Here is a 22,248-nt window from a genome sequence, read left to right as displayed (position 1 = left end):
CCAGAGATTTCAATTTAAGAGAAAGGCAGAAGATTTATTAAAAAAATAGAGATATATTGTTTCATTTAAAGATTTAAATACATACTGAAAATGCCAATGCCCTTTAAAAAGTAGCAAAGGTTTGAGTTCGCCTGTCTTCAGTTCTCACAAGCAATAAAATACAAAGATATGTAGAGTTAAGTTCTGTATTGGCGTATGCTGAATTCAATCACTCTTACGCAGCTGTAACTAAGGTCTTCAATTTTTACCACACATACTTCTGGGGTTGTCTTAATTTCAGGATTGTATTTGAACATATTGCATTGGGACTAAATTGCATATCATTAAAGCAATGGACAGCTTGTAATTTAACACAGTATAAAATGTGATTATTATTTTATTTTAGGCCACATTCCAACATCATCACTCTTTCCTAGTATTACCCTATTCCATGATTTAGCTAAATTTCAGTAGGATTATTATCATTCAACAAGAATAAGAATATCAAAGCTAGCCCGATGTGGCTTATTTGCTAAGAGATCACTGCCAGGCACTGTAGAAAAACATTTGTATTACTGCAGTTGTACTGCTACTTTAAAAAAAAAAGAGAATATTAAAGTGTTGTTCTTTAAATATTTTGCAAAGATGAGATTAAATATAGATGCACATCTATAGCTTTAATAGGATACTTATCATGTCCTCATGAGTAAAGTCAAGTCCTGGGTTATTAAATATTTGGATTTTCCTTTTTAGCAGCAAAGTTTGAAATTCTGTGGAACAGGTTTTATTGTGAAAAAACACTATAGCTAACCAAGATGGTAGCAAAACAGCCACTGATTTCAGTCTTTATAGTCTTATTCTAATACTACTGTACCACAAGTTAGGTTGAAACCCAATTTAGGTTTGCTGCTATAAATGGTGATAGCATGTACTGATCTCAATGAAGAAACAAGAAAAAAGTTTATCTAATTACTATTATAGATATCAATTATATAAAGATGTGGGTAGTTAATATTTCAGGGGCTCCATCATTAACCATGGCTATGTTCTGGAAGGTGTATTTGTAAAACAAGTATTTAAGAAAAGGCTGGTCCTGGACCCAAGGACCTCCCACACGCACATATGACAGGCAATACGACAGCAGAAGGAGCAAAAAAATGAATGAGTCACAGAGTCACTACAGGTATGACTGCTATAATTTGATCTTACAATAAGCACTGCATTTCATTGGTACAGATTTTGTAACTGCAATAGCTCCAAGAGGTACAACCATTACAGTATTGGCTTGTTTTATATCACAAAAGGGTTACCTTGACAGGCTTACAGGCTCTCTGCAAATGCAATGTATATTTTTAGGCTCCAGGTTAGCTTTGTTTGCTAAACACAGCTTCAGAATACTGCAGTCCCCATCAGTGGAAAAAATCTCAGCCCAAGAATAGGACTGTCATAGTTTTCTGTGAAATATGAAGACCCTGTCTACACAGAGTGTGCGTTTACATATCTTGTATGGAAACTGCTCTTTCAACAGCTTCAGTATCAAAGAATGTATTCAATAACAAAAGGAAGACAAAATGAAAAACTCCTTCTAGGACTTGTCTAAGTGGCAGTTGTTTTCAGAGAACATAAAAATTATGGTAGTCGGCTTTAAAATAGAAAGTCTTCATCATTTTCAAACTCAAGTTATTTTTACAGTCCAGACTATATGTTAATCTAGTTCACGAAAGTGACTGTACAAATCTATGGGTATACTGGCAAAGCTTGCTTCGGAAATTAACGTATATTAGATAAGCCATTGCAATGTTTCATTTTGTTCCTGCAGACTGCTTGCTTCTGACCACAGTTGGAATTTGGGAACTGTTATCCAAGATGGTCCAGTGCAGAGCCAGAGAGAAGCCTTCACCCAGGCTGAGCCCCTGGAGCAGGGCACATGTGAGGTCTCTGAGCCCTCTTAGAGCTGATCCCAGAGCTGCCCTTCACCCTACGAATGCCCCACAGCTGCAAAGGAGGTACCAGAGAAGTGCTGTCCTGGGTTCATGTTAGATTTACAGGATTTCATTGAAAAAAAGTCATAAGTAGACCACAAAAGTGACTTTTACCCTAAAATCACAAGCTGTAGGCCAACTGTCAGGAGGAAAGGACAAGAAAGCAAAAAGGTATTTAACATGTGTTTCCCTTCCTGTTTGTGACCACATTCATCCAGCAGGTCCCGATGGGAAGCCAAGCTGCTATCCAGAGGCTTGTCACCCTGACAGCAGTGCCGGTGGCCCGCAGCTTGTGATGGGCAGGACTCTGCTAGATGGACACCTCTGATGGCTGACACCCCATCACAGGTGTTTCTCCCACTTGGATGGTGCTCAGAATTAGTAATAAACAAGCTGGGCAGACTAGTCAGTTAATGAATGTAGGCTTGTCCAGCTGAAACTGAGACTTTTAATCTGCTTTGCTGTCATTCATTCAGGCTCCTCTTACCCTCCTTGCAAGAAGACCAGCGCGCCAGGGGCCGCAGCCACCTGGTACCATTCTGTACATCTATTGCAAGGTGACTAAGGCACTTTTTCCTTTTGAGCTAGGAAAGTTTAAGAGCTTGTCAAAAGTGCCTTCTGAGAGCCATACAGGTCGAAATCCTTTATTTACAGAGCAGATGCAGGTATTAAGCTCTCCTTTAAAACCCCAAAGACATGCATCAGCATTAACAATACATACTTCTTTAAAATGTGTTTTACAAAGCTTTGTGACCCAAAATGTGCTTTAAGGACATATAAGCAGAGCTGGAAATACAGCTCATGTCTGGAGCTGGGTCGGACAGTCAGGTTGGTGAATGGTCTGCATCTCTCAGTACCCTTTTAAACTTAGATCTTATAGTTGATGGCCTAAATATATATTTTTCCTATAAACCAGCTAATATAAATATGTCAAAGAAATATATCAAGCCCTACAGCTTAGGTAATGGTGTCTGCGCGGAGGAGGCAGTGACCTATGAAGCTCCCATGGGAGTTACAGGATGAGACGTGGGGTTGCAGGTCTCACCCACTTCTGGTTTCCTCTTGCTTGAAATTGATCTTCAGAGTCTTAAAGGAACAGAGCAAGCTGATCAGAAATTAATTCACCATCTTTCTAACAGAAAATGAAAAAAAAACAGCCGAAAGCTTGCAAGTTTCTTTTCAGCCAAGAAAAACTCATAAAAATGTGAAAATACTCTGGTTTTAATCCCCACAGTGGCTACGGGCCGTGGCAGCAGTAATGTGTACTTTACCAGCTGGCACACGCTCAGAAGCTGTCATAATAAATAAATAAATAAATAAAAGTGTTTAAAATCAATCGACATTCAAAAACTTGACAACAGCACAAACCCTGGCACGCTGCCTGGACGGCAGATCTCGGTATTCACCTGGCTGGAAGAGCAAGGACACTCTGTCCTCTGTCCCCACCTAATATTCAGCCCATGGCCCCCAACATCTCCCAGTACCTCCCTGTGTGCTCACAGGCAGTGAGGGCCCAGGTAAGCCCTTCGCAGCCTGGCTGGCGAGAGGTAGGCGGCTGCATCTTTGCAGGTGAGCCTTAGAGAATGCTGCAGAAAGGGTAAGATGCAGGAAAACAAAGGGGCATGTGAGATTTCTAAACGAGGGAAAGGCCTTTTGCTCCCTATATGCAAATACTTCAGACATTTAATCTGTGTGTATGTGCATGTATGAGGGCAATGCATATGCCAAAAGGTCATATACTGTTCTCACAGATTGACTACAGAAGGAAAATTCTGAGATCAGTACAGAAAGAGGAGCATTTGCTTGGGTTGGCTCTGCGCTCCAGTTTCACAAGAACAGGAAAATCCCAATAAAATCTGATGGGTGGAACACTTCAGTGGGTTATAATATGGGTTTATAAAAAAAAAAATATATATATATATATAAAATAAAATAAACCCATGGCTTATAAATCCCAATAACCACAACAGGGCTATTTTGTGCAATTCTCCTTCTATTGCCTTCTATTTGCAGAGGTCCAGAGCTCTAGATGCTGCTAAATGATGTTGACAACTCTATGTGCTCCCCTTCAGTGCATGAGAAACTGAGGCACAGGGAAGGTAAGCAACCCCCGCAAAGCCACAGATGACTCAATTACAATACCAGAAATGGAGTTCCAGTCTGGTAAATCACAATATCAATCATTTTATGAACTGGATTATAAAACCCAACTGCTTGTCACAGCAGAACAATATTATAAATACTGTGAGTATGAAAGCCTAAGAACCTACTACAATCTGTAGAGAGCCTGAAACCCTAAAGATTAATGCAAGATGGCTGCTGCATCACCCCAAGAGACTTCTACGTCTCATTTGCTGCCAGACAGTCTTCTCCCACTTTATCTGTGGGATCAGTAGCAACAAAGCTGAGAGACACCAGTGCCACCCTTCTGCAACTGCAAGATCATAATCTGTCAGTGCTGGCATAGATCAAACATGTACTTGACTTTGATGTTGCTCCACTGTGTGCTCAGAAAGACTTCAAATTCCTCTTTTAAACTTTGCTACTATGGATTAAATTAATTCCTCATGACTCCCTTGCTGCAGCAGATTCACAGCCCAGCTGACTTTATTCTCACGCCTTTCACAAAAAATAATTCTGTATTGACTTGTTTCAAGAAGCTAAAAAAAAAAAAAATAATCCATTGACACTTTTCCCTGGGTAGAAGAAAATTGAAATTGTAGCACTGCCTTCTGTAGGCAAAGCATCTCCCTTTACTTGTGTACATTCCCTGGGTGCACGCATTCATGCACATGCGCTGGCTAGTTCCTGAGAAAAATGGTTAACAGCTTCTTTTCTCTTTCCCCCACTGTCTCAGTCCTCTTCTGCATTCTTCCTACATCCATCTTCTCATCCCAAATGCCCTTTTACCATTACAGCAGTGTGACTACAAAAAGCATCCTCCCTATTTCCTTTTCATTAAAGCAGTGATTCCTTGGAGAGGAGAAGGGAAGAAACAGAACATCTAGGCTGGGATCTGTTAATTCCTGTGAGGTTTTTCCTCTCTTGCCTATTTCTGGTCTTCCTCAAACAATCCCCCCTAGAATTGAAGGGCTTTCCCAGTTGTCTTCTACCTACTGAGCTGCAGCATGAAATAGGTCTCCTGGATGTGTGTGTCCTGGGTGAGTCCTATGTTGCATTACAGCTGAATGTTCCCCGATTTTGCTATCACACACTATCCTAGCACCAAGAGTTAAAGACTGCAGGGATACATGGCCTATCCTGACAACAGACTTCCTCCTGTATAAACACAAATGATATTTTTTCTATAGTTTTAACTAAGATTAGCAGTTTCTTTTGCTGTAATCATGCTGCTGGTGCCCCTGTGCCAACACAGCCCACCCACGGGAAGCCTCTGTGTCCGATATAAAACAGACTGTAAAAACCAAGGAGGCTAAAATGCGAAGTCACAGGCTGTTCCCTTCCTGTGCAGGGGTTTGGTAATATTGACAAGCCCACAAATGAACTGTCTGTACTAGGAGCAGAGGCCTACAAGCACTGTCTGTCTACAAGTACATAGGGAATAAGCTGGTTTTACAGCACTTCGGATTGCTTGTCGGTGGAGCTCCCATCCTTTCACTGAAACCACCAGATTTTGAAACAGCTTGCTTTGCTGTGCTGGAATTTAAGCCTCCACCTTCCAGTCTGGTTACCACAAAAATCTAGTATTCACCAGCACGTCCAATACCTATGGACTACAGATAGCGCTATGCTCATTTATAGCAACGACACAGCATGGACAAGCTTACTTGAACCAGTTGGGATCTCCATGCCAGCTGCAGCATCGCTTTCAGCTGAGGTTCCCTTTTGGACTGGGTGCTGCCTCTCAGAAACATTCACAGGTTATAGACAAATCTTCGGATCGGTTACTGCTTCCTTCGCTGGAACGCCAAGCAAGCGCTGCCTCAGCTCCTGCACTGACCTTTGTCGCTGGCAGCAGGAGCACTTGTTCACCACAAAAAACCTACCTGAAAAATACTGGCTTTGCTTGGCTTACATCTCCAAAGGAGCTTCCACAGCCTGAAGTTGGACACCTGCCTTACTTGTAACGCAAATATCGCCCCAGAAAAAAAATCTGAACTGGCCACCAGTGCAGTCCCAGCTTCCTGCACTTCAGGAGTCCAGGTATCAAACCTGGCTTCTGTTTTTCAGAATGCCCGTGCCCCCATCAGCTCACCACATGAAGCCAAATGAGTCGAACTTTATATTAAACCAGGGGGAACAGGAGAACACAGGGATGACCACATGGTCTTTGACATGCATTTTCTTGAGCCTTAAGCAGCATTTAAATGAACCCTTTCCCCTCATTTGCATTATAGTCACTGAACCTTTTTTGACAAGCCGAGTGCCTTGTCGTCAGGTAATGCCACAAGCAGGTCAGAAGCCCCTTTCCCCTCCTGCATGCAAGACCCAGAGCTGTACTTAAGGAGCCTTGTCGCAGCCAGCAGCCAGCTTTCTCGCTAGTGGCTGTGTCCTCTTCTGATTTTTATTTACTGCTGCAAGGCAAATGCCGCAACCTCCTGAACTGCCTCTGACGTCCTTTCCTTGTCCCTCGCCCACAGGATCAAGTGGGCTTCTACTCATTGGTCTACTGCTAATTTCACAGGACCTCCTGGGGGTCCTTCGCTACCACGGCTCACATCGGTCTTCCCCTTGGCCTTCCCAGCACGAAGCCGGGTGCAGGCACGGAGCCGGGGACAGGCTGTGCACCGGCACGGCTGCTCTGCTCTCACCTGACTCGGCACAGGCCTTGCGCCGTACGCCACCACAGAACGGTCTATGAATCCTGAGGTAATTTCATCCCTGAGTATTATCTGCATTGACCTGAGCAGGAAACACAATTTGGGATTCTCACAGGTCATATCTATCAGGGGAGACACTACAGATAAAGTCAAATCAGGTGCTTCTTTAATCTCTGTTTATTTTAAAGATCATTTACATAAAGCAACAGTAACCACACCATACCAGACAGTTATTTTGCTAGCAGTCCAAGCCTTTCCCCTGAGACTGTTCAGGAACTGCCTTCTTTATCGGCTTAGAAGGGTAACCACTACACAACCCTTCTTTTGGCTCACCTTTCTAGCCACTCATCTGGGCTCTCAAATGCAAAGGGCCAATCCCAAGGTTATTTTTTTCTCTCAAGCTGAAGAGATATTCTATTGAAAGAATCTGTTGCCTCCCTTTCAGGCTTCTGTGAGTCACAAACAAGACAGAAAGCTTCTAAATACCCAGCCGAGTCCAGCCCCAAGACCTTTGCCCAGCCAGATCCACAGCCAGGTGACTGCCTTCTCTTATGGCCAATGACACTTTGCTTTCCTTCTCCTAACAAAGCTGTAGCCTTTGCCAGTGGCTCATTTCCATCAGGAATTTTAATCTAACCAAAGCTTTCCTGCTCATTTGTGTTCCATGAGAAACCTCTTGACCAACAGCGTCAGGATGCTGGGCACCTCCTGGGCCCATGCTGACTTTCCAGAGCAGAGCCAGGCTTCCTTCCCTGGACTGGTATTTTCGCCCCTCAGAGATTCACCTCTGCTTGCTAGTCACCCTTTGGGCTCTTTTCCCAGTAGGCCCTGGCTGCTGCCTTTGAGAGTCTTCCAGATTTTACTGTTGGTCTTATTTTAAATTCCCTTTGCGTCTTTCTTACTCCTGCAAGCACTCTGAGCATTTTTTCCCTTGTCATTTACAGAAATAAATATTTACAATTACTCTCCTTAGAAACAAAAAACATCCACCTGACAACTTTGCTGCCCATTTTGACAATATTTAGGGTTCCTGCAGGTTGTTTCATTAGAGGAAAAAAAAACCCGAAACCCTGATGATGGGGTCAGATGTTCCTTTTACAGAAAGGCAGCTGGGATCCCAACTCCCTCAATGTCAGGCATCACCACTTGGTCTTGTGTTTTCTCTCTCTGCTGTTTCTCTCACAAATGCCCAACGCCCTCTCCCCACAGTGCAGCAACTCAGAGGGTACCAGGGTCCCCTCCCTGCGCTGCCCAGCCAAGGCTGTCACCCCACACAGCTCCTGTTCCCAGCCCGCCTTGCCCATCACTGTGGCTCTTTCCTACTGCTCCAACAGTGTCGGTCCGCAAGAAAGCTGAACTGTTTTCTGCAGCTATCCCACACAGGGTCTGGCTGCAGGTTAAACTTACACCTTCCTGATTCAAAGAGGCTGTGCCACCCATCCAGTGAGATGTGGTGTTTCTTTTCTTTGGGAAAATAATGGGAAAAAGGCAAAGAAAGTGTGAGGAATACCGCCAATAGTGCTCAGATGTTATCATCTCATTTTGTGCCTTTAAATTAATAAACCATATTCTTTTCATAGGGCTGTGTATCAATATTAATCGTAGGAGAAAAGTCAATCAAGGCATACATTTGTGGCATGCATAAAAGGCAGTTTGGGTAAGAAGAAGCATTGAGATACTGTTCTTCTCCAGCAGTTGCCGGTAATTTAAATACTTCCCCATCTCTGCAAAACCTCAGAAACCTTCAGCCTGGATGAGTAGAATAGGGGAGAAGGAATGAGGGGGAGGGGAAGAGAGTCTTTCTGCTATCTCAATTTGGAAGGTGGCTTCCTTCAGGCTGGTTCTTACAACGTGCAGACTGGTTCATGTAACCCTACTAAAAATGAGTATAAAATTCACACCTAGTTTTCATCACGTGCGTGCAACCTCCTTAAATGCACAGTGCAGGAATCTCAGTAGAGCAGAGCCCTGAAAAATGGTTATAAAGGGCACCATAAACACAGTGGCATACGGGTGGGATAGGAGAGGTTACCCTGAAAAGAAATCTGCTGTCTCCAGGAGGGTTGAGCTACGCACCCCTCAGGGTCTTCACTGCCGCGTGGAACCACAGCCACATGCTTGAGTGTGTTGTAATATTATTCCCTGAAGCATTTCTTCCAGAAATTATGCTTCAGCACCAGAAGACTCAACTCTTTGGAGCTGACATGACATTCAAAATAGTTCCAGAAACAAGGATGAGCTGTTGCTTGAGGCTGATGGGACTATAAAGTGGAGTTGGCAGCAAAATGGACAAAGGTCCAGATTATTCTTCTTCCCCCGTTATTCTACAAACACGTTTCCCCCCTACCGGTTGTTTATTTCTGCTTTCTAGTTATTGCTTTGTGACCTGTAAACTTTTTTATTTGTGACCTGTTGCTATGCAAAGATGTGTGAGGACAGAAATAAAAGTACTTTTAGCCCAGAAGTTTTCAGACATACCTGGAAGATACCCAGATGCATTTTCCCAACTATAGGAAAGAGAAGTTATCGCTTAAGAACATCCTCACTGTTAAATGTGATTAGTTTTAAAATCTGCAAGTACAGTGCTGAAATCCATTCTTTAAATGTGAAATTACATCCTGGTGCCAGATACAAATAATTGACTCAGCTGACAGTCACAGAACATTTGAGAAACCATTAAGGTAACTAAGAATTTAAATGGAATTAATTCACCTTCTGTACCCACTGTGAGATTTCTACGAGACAATAGAGAACTTTTGCTTTTTTCTTAGGAGATGTTTCTTAAACCGCAGATGCAATCAAAGCACTAAAGGAATTTTTTATTATGTCATTTTTGACACCAAATAGCCCTGATTAGCAAGTAATAATGGCACACAGGTATGTAACAGCTCCCCAAAGTATGTCTCTTAATCCAGCCCCACAGTTGTGGGATTATGACTGAATCATCTGCCAAATGTTATTTTTTCCACATATTATCAAGTAAACATTTACAATATGTTTGTGACAGAAGCCTTGTTAAGAGCTTGCTGGGTACAAAAGTGATTTTCAGTGGCTTGGCCAGAAGGGCACAGTGCAGGGCTTTCCCGCAGAGCAGCGCGTGGGCTGGCGATTTACCCAAACTGCCACATTGGGAACCAGATTTCCCAATCGGGTTCACACCTTCTCTGAGCCTGAAACCAGAAGCTGTTGGCCTGCAGGGATGGAGGAGGAAGGGGGCCACGGCCAGCTGCAGTCTCTGCCCGGGGAGCCCTGGGGTCTCTTGCAGGCCAGCCCCCGGGGCTGCGCTATGGAAAATATTTGACCGCAAAGAGCAGAGTCTGGCATTTTCCTTCATATTGGCCTCTTTTACTAAGTTTTCAGCAGAGATGGTAAGTCTTCCCTCTTCTAAGGGGCAAGTTATTTGTTGAACTGCTACTTTTCAAGACAGTTTAAATGGCTTCTCTAGACACACAAGTGTGTGCCATAGGAGAAACGCCAGGCCATGCAGGCGATGGAAACGTGAAATTCTTGTTTGTCTGGGTGGCATCTACAAGTGTCGAATAAATGTAAAGCCCTTTGAAACAATTTTTGAGGTCTAATAACTTACTTGTTATTGCAAAGCAATTTGGAATATATCAGAGAAAATAAATCTTGATGATTCCTGTACCTCAGCATCAATTAATAATGGAACATAATGGAAAAAGCATACCCAATTGAACAGAAATGATAACAAATGTAAATGCTTTTTAGCATCTTACAGAGCTTAGTAGAAAAAATTATTAGTTCCTAAAGGTTTGAAAGAATGGATAAAATTGTTTTTCAAAGGATGTGCTTCTTCAAACATTAGGATTCTCTAGATGTTATCTTAAAAGATATCTGAAATGACTACAGAACTGTAACGGCTGCGTTATTAAATGCTATAGGGCTTTTCCCCAAAGGGTATCTGCATTACTCTTGTGGCCCTCAGAATCTTATTATTTGAATATCTTTAAATGAATGGACTGTTCAAACCATTGGGAGTGAAATACAGTGTACTAGCTCTGCACATTTTGAAAGGTTTTTGAAAAACCCTTAGAAGAAATGATGCATACTACTACTATTATTTAGTGCAGAAATCTATCATCTCATACAAGCCACCCTCTTGAACACCCTTCTCTCATAAACGCCTTGAATGTAAACCATCTGGCTCTGTGGTCACATCAGAGATGATAGAGAGATAGAAAGGCCGTGTGTCTTTAGATTCATGTCTAAAGTTGATTTTATGTAGTCTTAAAATGCGCACCCTTTTGGTCACTGTCTTTGTCTGAAAGACATGGGGAGGATCTGTAGGTATAGCTGACCTTGACCTACAAATCTCAGTTGAACCATCTCAAACTTGACACTGAAGGAATCCAGGATGTTAGTTAGAAGGATCTCTATTGACAGACAGAAGGTGGGAGATAGCAGTTTGCTGTAAGTTGGTGAAATTTCCTCAGAGATGGAATCGGAGCTCTCACCAACTTTCCCCTTCCTTTGCACAGAATGCAGCTAAAGGAAAGTCTTGCTGATGAAACTGTAAAATCTATTAAGTGGGATTTCCAGTGCCCTGGAAATCAGCCTCAGCTGACAACTAATTTGTTTTGCCTTTGCCTAGCAGGGATTTTCCACGCAGTGGACCCTTGTTTGCTATGTAAGTCATCTGAGTATTTGTTAGTGTCATAGCCAGAGCCAGATGATGTTTATTCTGCTAACATCCAGTCAGTCTCCGGCAGCGCTCATTGAGGTCAGGGCTTTATTTATAGAAGCAGATATACATTGAGATTCGTTTTCTTTCCCTTGCCGTAATCTACCTAAGCTCATCCAAAATAGAAAGAAGCATGCAGACATGCAAGTAATATACTAATTGGGCCAGATCCATGAATTAGCACAGCACCATAGAAGCCAATGGAAAAAAGCACTTTAGAGCAGCTGAGGATCTTGTCTATTATTTCTCACAGGGAAGGGAAGGGAGGGGTTTAAAACCTGAAATTATAAAGCAAAAAGCAAAACCAACCAAGCAACAAAATGTCCTGGCATGTGGCAGAACCGGTCTGCAATGCAAAATCCCTCCACCGAGATCTACAATTTGAAGTATTTATTTTTTTCTCCTGTGTTCCCAATCACCGGAAAGTGCAAGAATCAGAGCGCAGAGCTCCAAGCAAGGAAAAGTAACAAGACTTAAAGCAATTTACCTGCTGAAAGTGAGAAGACATTGTCAACGTACGCAGTCTGAGATAAAGCAAAGCAGAAGAAAAGCTGCAGGTAAGATCCCCAGACAAGTGGGCTGAGGACCAACATGCTGGCTGTGCCCTGGCAGATTCCAGCTCAGAGGCGCAGGGCTGCTTTGGGGATCTCTCTCTCTCAATACCCTCGCTCCCTCTCTGCCTTGCCTGCTCTCTGCCTCTTCCCTCGCTGTGGGATGCGTGTGTGTGTCTGTGTGTGTACGTCTCTCTCTTCCCCCCCCCTCACCCCCCCCACCCCCGTGCCTTTAGGAAGAAAGAATGCCAACCATTTCCCATTAAATCTTCTCCTTACACTAGACACGGTTATATTTAACTCCTGCACTGGATCAGTTGCCCCTATTGTGGACATTAGCTGCTAAAACTGGGGCATGGGGGATTCTGGTTTTGCTAACAGAAGCAAAAAGGCACTTTGGATAATAATAATAATGATGAGCGGGAAACGGTGAAATAATGAACCGGACTACAAACAGCATCCTTGGGTGCAGGCAACCAGACACCAATGTCGAGATGGATAAAATCCCTCATTGATCATCTTCTACAGGTCACTAATTGCCTTAATGAGACAGATGAGCAGTGACCTAACATCGGCTTATCGCTGGTAGTTACAAGCGTTGCATTCACTTACAGAGTGCATCTCAGGCTGAGGGATGCCACAAAGGCTTCACAAACCACAGAACAGATTATTATTTAGGATTTAAGTGAAAATGACAGTATCACCGATAGTGCCAGACATTGTAGGACTGCAAAGAGTTTACTGACAGGGTGCAACAGGTGGAAGAAACAATACGTGTGCCATGACGGGGCAAGTGAAACGCTATCAGCTCTGGGGGTGGTGACAGCCAACACACTACGCAGCACTGTGGGAAGAAAACAAACCTCTGGCTCTCTGAAAAGCAGCGCGTGCCCTTACCTGTACAAAAGCTTGCTGTTTCTGTGCCTTATTGCAACTCGCAGGGCTTTGCAAATAAATTTCTGTCCTCTGAATAACTAGCAGAGGGACCCTCCTTTCTGCCTGGAATCTGACAGTGGTTTCCGTGAAAAGCAGAGGTACTCCTTCACTGTGAAAACCGTCATTACTCCCTCTCTTCTGGACAGAGATGGTTTTCTTTGTCCACTGTTTATTGTTCCTTGCAAGACAAACATGGAAATCTTTTGGATTAATTAGAGAATTGATTTTTTTTTTCATTTGAGAAAATTACTCATTGACAGAGACAATGACAAGTCCCCCTGAGTGTTAACTCCTACTGAGTACACCACTAAAGGGAAAAGTGATGTATTTGCACAATGCTAGTTACACAGTTTTGGCTGTTACTTTCCAGACATTGCAAACATATTAACAAAATCTTTCTAAATGTAATGGCTTGATAGGAACAGTCACATCTGCCTTATACGTTTCTATCGTTAAAGGACATGCTTAATATAAGCATAATGCTTTCTAAAATCTCTTTCCAGTACTGCAACACTTTGGATAACTGAATTTATTATTTAATTTAATCTACTTTAGTCCACTGTCTGTTACTTTTTAGTATTTGGCTATTTTTAGTGAAGATAGTAGTTTGGCCGCTTCCTTCTTTGACCAAGATGACCATGGATTAAGTAAGTGCCATTAGTTCTCTCAGCATGCTGCATCTCAGAGGGAAAGGCATAGCTCCTGCAAAGTTTATCATGACAAGCCCTAAGTATGTAAGGTAAATGTCCAGCTGCCCGATTGTAAAGGTAAGCAGTGGACAATCCCTATGCCAGAAGCCTGCATGGATGCTGGAAAAAATTGCTCAGAAGTTAAAATGCCAAGATTTTACCAAAAGATTCACCTCTGAAAATGTTTGACCAACTCAATAGTCAGTGAAAGCAACAATTGAGTAATTTCAAATCTTCCTGAAATCCTCCTGTAGTCTTTTAGTAAAAAACATGTTCGATTTGATAAGGAAATTAATTAATCCAATAATACTGCAAAGAACTAAGATCATGCAGTAGGACCCATATCTTTCCCCTCCTCCATCACCCCCTTAACAATTTTAGTTCTTGGTTCTTTGGCCTGGAACAGAAATGCATGTTTGGGTAAAAATGCAACATAACAAGGAATATACCTTTTCCTCGCAAGAGCGAGTGCTATATTGGAGGTGGCCAGAAGTGATACAGAAAGCCAGGGCTGCTTCAGAGTTAAAAAAAACCCCACATATAGTTAGCTTTACACTCAGTTCTTAGGTAGAGATTTTTTATCCACTTTTTTCAGTGGAGAACCCCAATTAAAAATGGATGTTTTGTCAACATTCTCCTTTCTTTAGACATAGCATCTCCATCACTCTGAAGTCTGAGCCTGTTTGACCTGAACTGGCTCTCAGCCAATGTGAAAGGAAAGCTCTGTAGGCAAATACTCTGCAGTGGAAAATGCACCACCCTCCACAAAAGTCTCAAAAGGAGATGTTTGGACTTATATTTGAAGAGACTGCTTCTCATGATGTAGCGGTAGTTCATCAACTCGTTAAATTTTTAGTGGGACCACCGTTAGGTCAACACAAAGGAGAGCTCTCATTACAAGGCAGCAAGCCAGGGCATGTCAAGGTGCAAGCACTGGGTTTTGTTTCCGCCAATTTTAAGGTATTGGCCTTAACGGCAGAAACTGCTGGCAAGGTTGCTAATGCTTTCAGTGGGAAAAGAATGAAGTCCGTTGGAAATAAAATGGACAATAGCTGTGGGCTTTTTGCTTTTGACTTAGATGACAGTGCACAAGACTGACACTCCATGCTAACTGGCGCTCCATGCTAGATGACAAGGATGAACACCTGGTCACACAGCTTGTTTCTGACCTCCGAGGCATCGGTACACGTGATAGAGACAATCCTGAGGAGGGGGAGTGTCACGTAGCAGAGTGAGTCTTACACGGTGCGAGAAACTTGACAGACGTGTGGTTTCTAGGCCCCTGAGCTGTCTATCATCTGTGAACTTGCTCAGTCAAGCAGTGCATTCCTCCAGATATTCCCAGGGGCTCGTGAAGCCAATGGAAAGCTTCGGCTCCCTTCAGAGAGCTCTGCACCAGGTAGTTAAGGCCAACGCTCTGAGGTTAGAAGTAAGTCCTTGTCTCTATCATCCAAACAGCAATCAGTAACAAAGGATTTTTTCTTTTTTCCGTATTCGCTGCAGCTGCTGTTGCTGGTGTAGTGAAAACCCACATTAATATGACTTCACAGTGCAACTGCTGGAGAAGATCCCATAAATATTTGGGAATAAAAAAATTTAAAATTTTTGGAGGAATAAATAAAAAAAAACCTTAAAATTTTTATATGAAATTATGCAGTTGCTAGAAACTGAAGTAATATATATGGCACAATTCCTAATCTTGTCTCACCTAGAATTGCTACTCTGATACCAGGAGTAGTGTTCATCAAATGGAAATAGAATGGCTTCGGCAGAATTTCTATTTCAGACTACATTAGCTTAAGAAAGAAACACAGCAAGGTTTTCACACTGAGTCTTGTAAGATACCCAAATGGCCTAAGTCAGAACAAGGGGTTTTGAGGACTTGACTTTAAAAAATTTTTCCACAGTGAGAACCCCAGAACCCCAAAGGTCATCTGCAGTTTAGTGTTCAAAGATAAAGACCCCCACAGTTTTATCACAGGGCATCAACTGCAGTTTAAAAAAAAATCCTATTTTGAGTAGATACCATAGCAACTAAAAATGTCAAAAGCCAACCAACACATAACGAAAAAAAAAATCTGCACAGTTTACCTGCTCAAGTAGCTGTTGCTTGACCTTTTCAACCCAGACCAACTATGTAAATAGAATTTATGAACCTTGTCTATGCCAGAATTAATGAATACTTGTTAAAAAGAAGGCTTCTTCCCAGTCCTATCCATTTCTGGTTGGTAGGTACTTCATCAACAAGCCAAGGGAAAATGAATGTAGTTAAATTATCATCAATCTCAAGGTCCTGTATGAACACAGTTCTAGTTAGAAGGACAAAGATAACCACAGACTCACAGAATAGTCTGGGCTGGAAAGGGACCTTTAAATGTTATCTAGTCCAACACCCCCCTGCAGTAAGCAGGAACATCTTCAACTAGATCAGGTCGCTCAGAGCCCCGTCCAACCTGACCTTGAATGTTTCCAGGCATGGGGCATCCACCACCTCTCTGGGCAACCTGTTCCACTGTTTCACCACCCTCTGTCGTGGTTTAACCCCAAACAGCAACTAAGTCCCACGCGGCCGCTGGCTCACCTCCCTCATAGTGGGATGGGGGGCAGAATCAGAAGGGTAAAAGCAAGAAAGGCTCGTGGGCTGAGATCTGACAGTTTAATAGGTAAAGCAAAAGCCATGCATGCAAGCAAAGCAAAACAAGGGATTCACTGGCAGGCAGGTGTTCAGCCATCTCCAGGAAAGCAGGGCTCCATCGCGTGTAACGGTTACTTGGGAAGACAAAGACCATCACTCTGAACATTCCCCTCTTCTTTCTTCTTCCCCCAGCTTTATATGCTGAGCATGACGCCATATGGTCTGGGATATCCCTGTGGTCGGTTGGGGTCAGCTGTCCCAGCTGTGTCCCCTCCCAACTTCTTGTGCCCCTCCAGCCTCCTCGCTGGTGGGGTGGGGTGGGGTGAGGAGCAGAAAAGGCCTTGGCTCTGTGTAAGCCCTGCTCAGCAGTAACGAAAACATCCCTGTGTTATCAACACTGTTTCCAGCACAAATCCAAAACATAGCCCCATACTAGCTACTGTGAAGAAAATTAACTCTATCCCAGCCAAAACCAGCACACCCTTATTGTAAAAAATTTCTTCCTTATATCTAGTCTGAATCTACCCTCTTTTACTTTAAAACCATTACCCCTTTATATATCGAATATCTCGATAGGACATCGAAACTTTCTAGTTCAAAAGTCTGAAAGCTCTTCTGCAGAGTTGGGCAAAGGTAAAACAGCAACCCAGTGTTAATGCAATAATTCAATAACAGCTTATGTCTGCAAAGCAGTACAGAAGAATTCTGTTCATTCAATTAGTGCGGGAGATGGAAAAGACTCTTTATAATTATGTTTTCCTTGTTAGATAGTTATTTAGCAACAATTGTTTTTCACAATAAAAATACCTGTTCAAGTTTGCATGCCTGAATCGGTTACACCTAACATTTAGATTTAATACTTTGACAACGTAGCTAACGTTACTTTGGAAGATGGTATTATCTAAAGTACAAAGGCAGCTGCTGAAGTAAAAAAGATAGTAAGCACAGAAAAACAATGAATGGCTTCACCATTTCCTTGCTGGTGTATTAAATTTAATTCAGAAGCCCATACAGGAACAGACCCACTGTGTGATGAAGTAAATTCAACCACATGCTGAAGTTCTGGCTTACTCCACAGCTCCACCCATGCCAGTCACCCAGCTGGGTATCAGGTCACAGGGCAGGTGGCCAGTTGAAGGCAAGTCAGTGCTAGTAAGTCTTCAGATTACCCACCGGATGAACAGGGTGAAGGCAGGACACTGATGGCAGGACACTGACGTCCTGCTGAAGGCGGGACACTGATGCCTTGCAACTTCCAAAAGCAAACCCTTTTTGCAAATGAGCCACTTAATGGATGTTGTACATTGCACAAGAAGCAGTGGCCTTCTGGCCTCCTCTTTTTCTCTATACTCCGTGTTCACAGAAATGCACAACTGGCTAGGGAATCTGATTTATTTTTACACCTTTCAGAGGTTATTTGTTTCCAGAGCAGCCCAGCTCTCACCTCATTTTTAGGAAGTTCAGCTCGAAACTCTAACTTTGCACTTTTAGACCTATTTCAAAGGCTCAGTCCTTCACTTTTTTTTCTCCTGTGAGTAATCCCCATGCATACATTTCTTTTTCTATTTATGATAATGAAACAAACTAGAGAACAAAAGTGTTATGGACATAATTAAAGATTATGGGATAATGCCAAGTGACTTCCATCAAAGCAATCAGAAGAATCCCAATGTGACCTTGTAACGTTGGAAGGCATAACAAAGTAGAACAATTTTAAAACAATAATTCAGCCACTGGCCTTTATAACATTACTCTTCTTCCCTGTTCCTGTTTCACCTGCCTTTTAGACCTTGCCTTTCAAACTGCAAATCATTTAGCATTTGCTGTGGGATTGTATAAAATTTTGCACAACAGCAGGGCTGCCATTCACAGCTGAAATACGTCCATACGGATAACACGGTAGACATGCAGAAAGCCTATGCTTCTCTACAACGCATGCACGTGCTGTAAAAATCTATATAGGCAAGAATCGCATGGACTTGCTGAATGTGTTGATCAAATGTGCAGAAAGTTTGATGGCTTCTCAAGATGTTCAGGTACTAGATGATTATTTGGTGCATACATAGTATGCCAAACATGTTCTCATTGTGCTGCATCTACTGTGCAGGAGCAGACCACCATGCAGAACACGTGATGCTTCTTGGATGAGATATGCTCATCACACATGCTCCCAAGTCTGCACAGAATCAAGGGATACATCCAGGATTCCCAGGCTTCTAGAAATCCTGGACAAACATGCAAAATCCTGGACAAACATGCAAAATCCTAGGATTATTCATAGAAAAATGTTCCATAGGAAAAAGATGTCCACAGAAATCCATGTGTACAATGGCCTTGACATTGGGAGTGGTGGCCAGCTGAGATCTACAGTTACTAGTATGTAGGTAGATAAACAGCCTTCAACACCCTGCGGTGGTGAATCACAAACAAGTTACAGCTATAACCCAGTCTGTTCTTGATATTTACATCTAGAGGAGATAGAAATAGTCTTCAGGGTAATTCTTGCACACTTTTTTCATTTGGATTGTTTATTACTGTTATTTACTTCTATTAGTAAAGGTCTGCAGAACTTGCCGCCTGTACTAGTATCACTGCAGTGCTGCCGGAGGCACAGAACAGAAGAATCTCTGGCAGTAATTGGCTCTCATGACTCTTCATTTAAGTGATTTATCATCTAGCTTGCCAAAAAGCCCAATCAATTAAACACCACAAAGCACAATCTTCTTTCTTCTCTGTTAACATTCTCGCAGGAAAAAAAAAATATTATTGTTTTACTGTTCACACTAGTCTCAGGACTCTTTATTCCAGAGAGCTTCGCAGATGCCAACAATGCAGCATCCTGTTTGCAATTTTCATACTGCACTACAGCCCATTACACCGTTAAGATGGAAGCAAACATGGATCCAACCACCAGTGCATACACACCTAGTAGAATGCCCCCTCACATAGGCACCGCAGCCTTCTGTAGAGGATCCCTATCAGATGAGCGGCCAGAGCACCACTGACTCGGGAAAAGACTTAATCCTGAGTGTAATCTCAGGCATGCAAGTGAAATCAATGAAGCTGCTCCTGAAATGAAGCATGTGTATAGATGCCTTGCCAAATCAGGGCCTGAAAAAGATTCAGATACCTTGTCTTTAAAATAGCACGATGCCTCATTTTCCCACAGCTGGTTTTCCTCTCCTCTCGTGGACTCTGGGCACTAAATATTTAGGGATCCTGTGCCTTGCAGAATGCAAAACCAGGAGCAGTAATACAGGTCAACACTCATGGGTTTATCCAAAGGCCTGACAAAAGAACCAGCATTACAAAGCTGGGGATGGGTAAAGAAATAGGTCACAGCAGAAGAGTAGGAAGAAGTAGCAGTATGTTCCCAAATTTGCTTACCTTTTTTTTTTTTCCGCCCTAGCAAATGGATGGCCACAAGTGCTGACCATGACGCTACAGCAAGCAGAACTCAATGAGACTTCTCTGGCACCATAGTTGTTGGGCAGCCCACATCTGCATTTTAAAACTGCTGTGTTTTTGTAAGCTGATGGCAAATTTCATGCTGATTTCAAGGTGTGCTAGTCAGGCTATGGGTGGAGAGGCCTTGCCTTTTACAGTGCTTCAAATTTTGAAGCCCAGGCCGCACTCTTACTGCGGCAGCACACAAAATGGCTGGGCACTGCACGTTGCCCAGTCATTCCGGTATGCCAGGGTTGTCATCTTCCAAACACAGGGTAACAGCTGAGCCTAATCAAACTAGACAAATGCATTTTCCCAGCTCCCTTTGCAGAATCAGGGAGCTATTATTAAGGCTGCATTAGCATTTCCGTTATAAAGTCCTACTTTTGAAGCTTCAATCATTTGTATTTAAGACATCCTTACCAAGTGGCAATTTGGCACACAGGGATGAAAACTTTGAGAAAAACCAGCTCTTATGCTAAATTCAGTAATAAAGGTCTCACTGATTTCGACTACCTAGAACGAGGCCCAGCATTAGCTGTTTATCTACGGTAGCTTAAAATCCCTGGTAAGGCTGAAATACTAATTTTTCCTAACATAATTTTTACTTATTTTCTGAGCACTTGAATGATATCCCTGTTTTTGCAGAGCAAGCAGGTTTATGGACTGGCTAATGAGGCTTTCATACCCAAATACCAGCAGCCGCGTCTCCTTGCTGTAAGATGGATGGACTGCTTTGGCTGGAACTTGAGGCGTGCCTGCAAGTCCACCAGTATTGATATCAGCACCTCCCAGCACCAAGGTCTATAAAATGCCATACGTGCACATTACCTTAAAGACAGTGCCAAGGAGACAGATGACAAGCTCTTCAAACACTTCAAAAAAGTGCCAGTTTTTTTTTTTTTTTATATATACTTTTAGTGTGCTGATTTCATTAGAGAGGGACTTGTCTGTGGACACTGTGGAGCTCTACCTTGGACGAGTGCCTGAGGGTATGTTGACACTGCAGTCACCACTGCAGCTGCAAGCTGATGCAGAGGTATGCAAACCTGCTGTAGCCACTGTAAGGAGAGCAGAAGGGCCTCTCTGCCCAACAATTTGGTTCTCAGGTAGGTTTGCAGGTTATGCTAAGTTTTGTGCTGCAACAGCTACAGCTAGTCACTCCACAAAATTTCATGCCCAGGAATAGCGATTGCTTTCTGGAAGCAAGACCCACAAAAACTTCCGTTGCCGTGTAGACTGGAGGTGTAAAAAGGCTTCTATGAGTCTTCCACTATCTTCCTCATGTGGTAGCATTACCAACACTAAGTACTAGAGGAAATCTCCCATCAGCTATGTGCAAAGGTGTTCTAAGCTGCCAACATTCATGTGTCTGTGGTCATTTACACAACCCTAGATGGGTTGCTAATCCCTTTTTTCAGCTCCAAAATACAGCAATTTAAATCCCATCTTCAAAAACATCCCTTCTCTGCATCTAGTTTAGAATTTGACCCAAGGTATTACACAACTAATTGCTAGTTGGATTGCTCAGACATCCTGTAGCTGACAAAAAGTAAAATAATTCTGGGTTAAACTATTCTAAACAACATTTTCAGTATTGTGCCTCCTTATCTTATCTATCACCCCCTTGAACAGATTGATGAAAACAAAAAATTTCTTAGAGTATTGATTCAAGCAAGCTAATTGTCATTCTATTTACTTCTCTTACTTATTTCTGCACTATTTCAGGCAGCCTAGAGATTCCTGGAAAGAACAGACACTGAAATAATTCTCAATTATATTAGTGTGTGCCATAATTAGCTGGAAGGGTCTGCTTTACCAAGGGCCTCTTTAAACCTTGTCCATCTGGTTTCAATCAAAACATCAAGAGAACAACAAATGTCTCCTTCAGAATAGCTGTTTCTTACTCATTACAATATTCAGTTATAAGTAAACCAATCGGCAGAAGTCGCATTGCCTGTATGTCATAAAGACGATCAGCTCCAATACCTTGTCTGACCTCGGAACATCACTAAGTAGGGGAGTGCCAAGCACTATTTTCTCTATTGAGCACAGCCATCAAGCTCTTTAAATAGCATAAAAAGAGCTGCAATGGGGATTTTGATTCCAACATATAAAGGAATGATGTAGTCGGGGCAGAAGTCACTCACATTTCTTAACAAGACTTTTACTGTAGCTTACAGCCAGTGTGTGCTAGTTTCTTGGGTAGAATGGCAGGCCTGAAGATGCATTGCTGCTTGTTTTAAGTGTACTTGGGATTTCGCATGCATGCTTGAGAACAAATCTAGCCAGACCGAGTATACATCTGATGCCTCACCAAAATGGATATATGCTATACAGCCATAACAATTAAAGGCAAGCATACATGACATATACCCAAATGCTCACAGGGCAAACTGTCTACAGAATTCACTGCAGCCTAAAGGTGAAACATAATTATTAAAAAGCTAGTAATTACTGCAAACTAAACCTGTTTCCAAGCTGAGCATACCAACAGGCTGCAGGATCACATATTCAACACCTTACACCATCTTGTGAGGTGCTGA

At 42.6% G+C, this 22,248-nt stretch overlaps 2 protein-coding genes across 6 annotated transcripts in view; one reads left to right on the top strand and one right to left on the bottom strand.

The window, feature by feature from the left end:
* The window catches only part of COLQ (collagen like tail subunit of asymmetric acetylcholinesterase), a 44,669-nt gene extending 32,107 nt beyond the window's left edge, over positions 1-12,562 (bottom strand). The window contains exon 1 of one of the 4 annotated variants that reach the window (XM_030010232.2): positions 11,932-12,562. In XM_030010232.2, coding sequence (XP_029866092.1) covers positions 11,932-12,037 — 106 coding nt within the window. In that variant the 5' untranslated portion in view covers positions 12,038-12,562. The remainder of the gene's footprint in view (positions 1-11,931) is intronic. The other 3 variants (XM_030010229.2, XM_030010230.2, XM_030010231.2) reach the window with 3 other exon arrangements.
* BTD (biotinidase) overlaps positions 1,800-22,248 on the top strand; it is a 65,294-nt gene continuing 44,845 nt past the window's right edge. The window contains exons 1-4 of one of the 2 annotated variants that reach the window (XM_030010217.2): positions 1,800-2,132; positions 8,903-9,037; positions 11,871-12,001; positions 13,509-13,578. The gene's annotated coding sequence lies outside the window, so the exon portion shown is untranslated. The remainder of the gene's footprint in view (positions 2,133-8,902; positions 9,038-11,870; positions 12,002-13,508; positions 13,579-22,248) is intronic. The other variant, XM_030010220.2, reaches the window with a different exon arrangement.

This window comes from Aquila chrysaetos, chromosome 3 (genome assembly GCF_900496995.4).
Source record: "Aquila chrysaetos chrysaetos chromosome 3, bAquChr1.4, whole genome shotgun sequence".
NCBI classification, from domain to species: domain Eukaryota; kingdom Metazoa; phylum Chordata; class Aves; order Accipitriformes; family Accipitridae; genus Aquila; species Aquila chrysaetos.
This window is presented reverse-complemented; position numbering and strand designations above follow the sequence as displayed.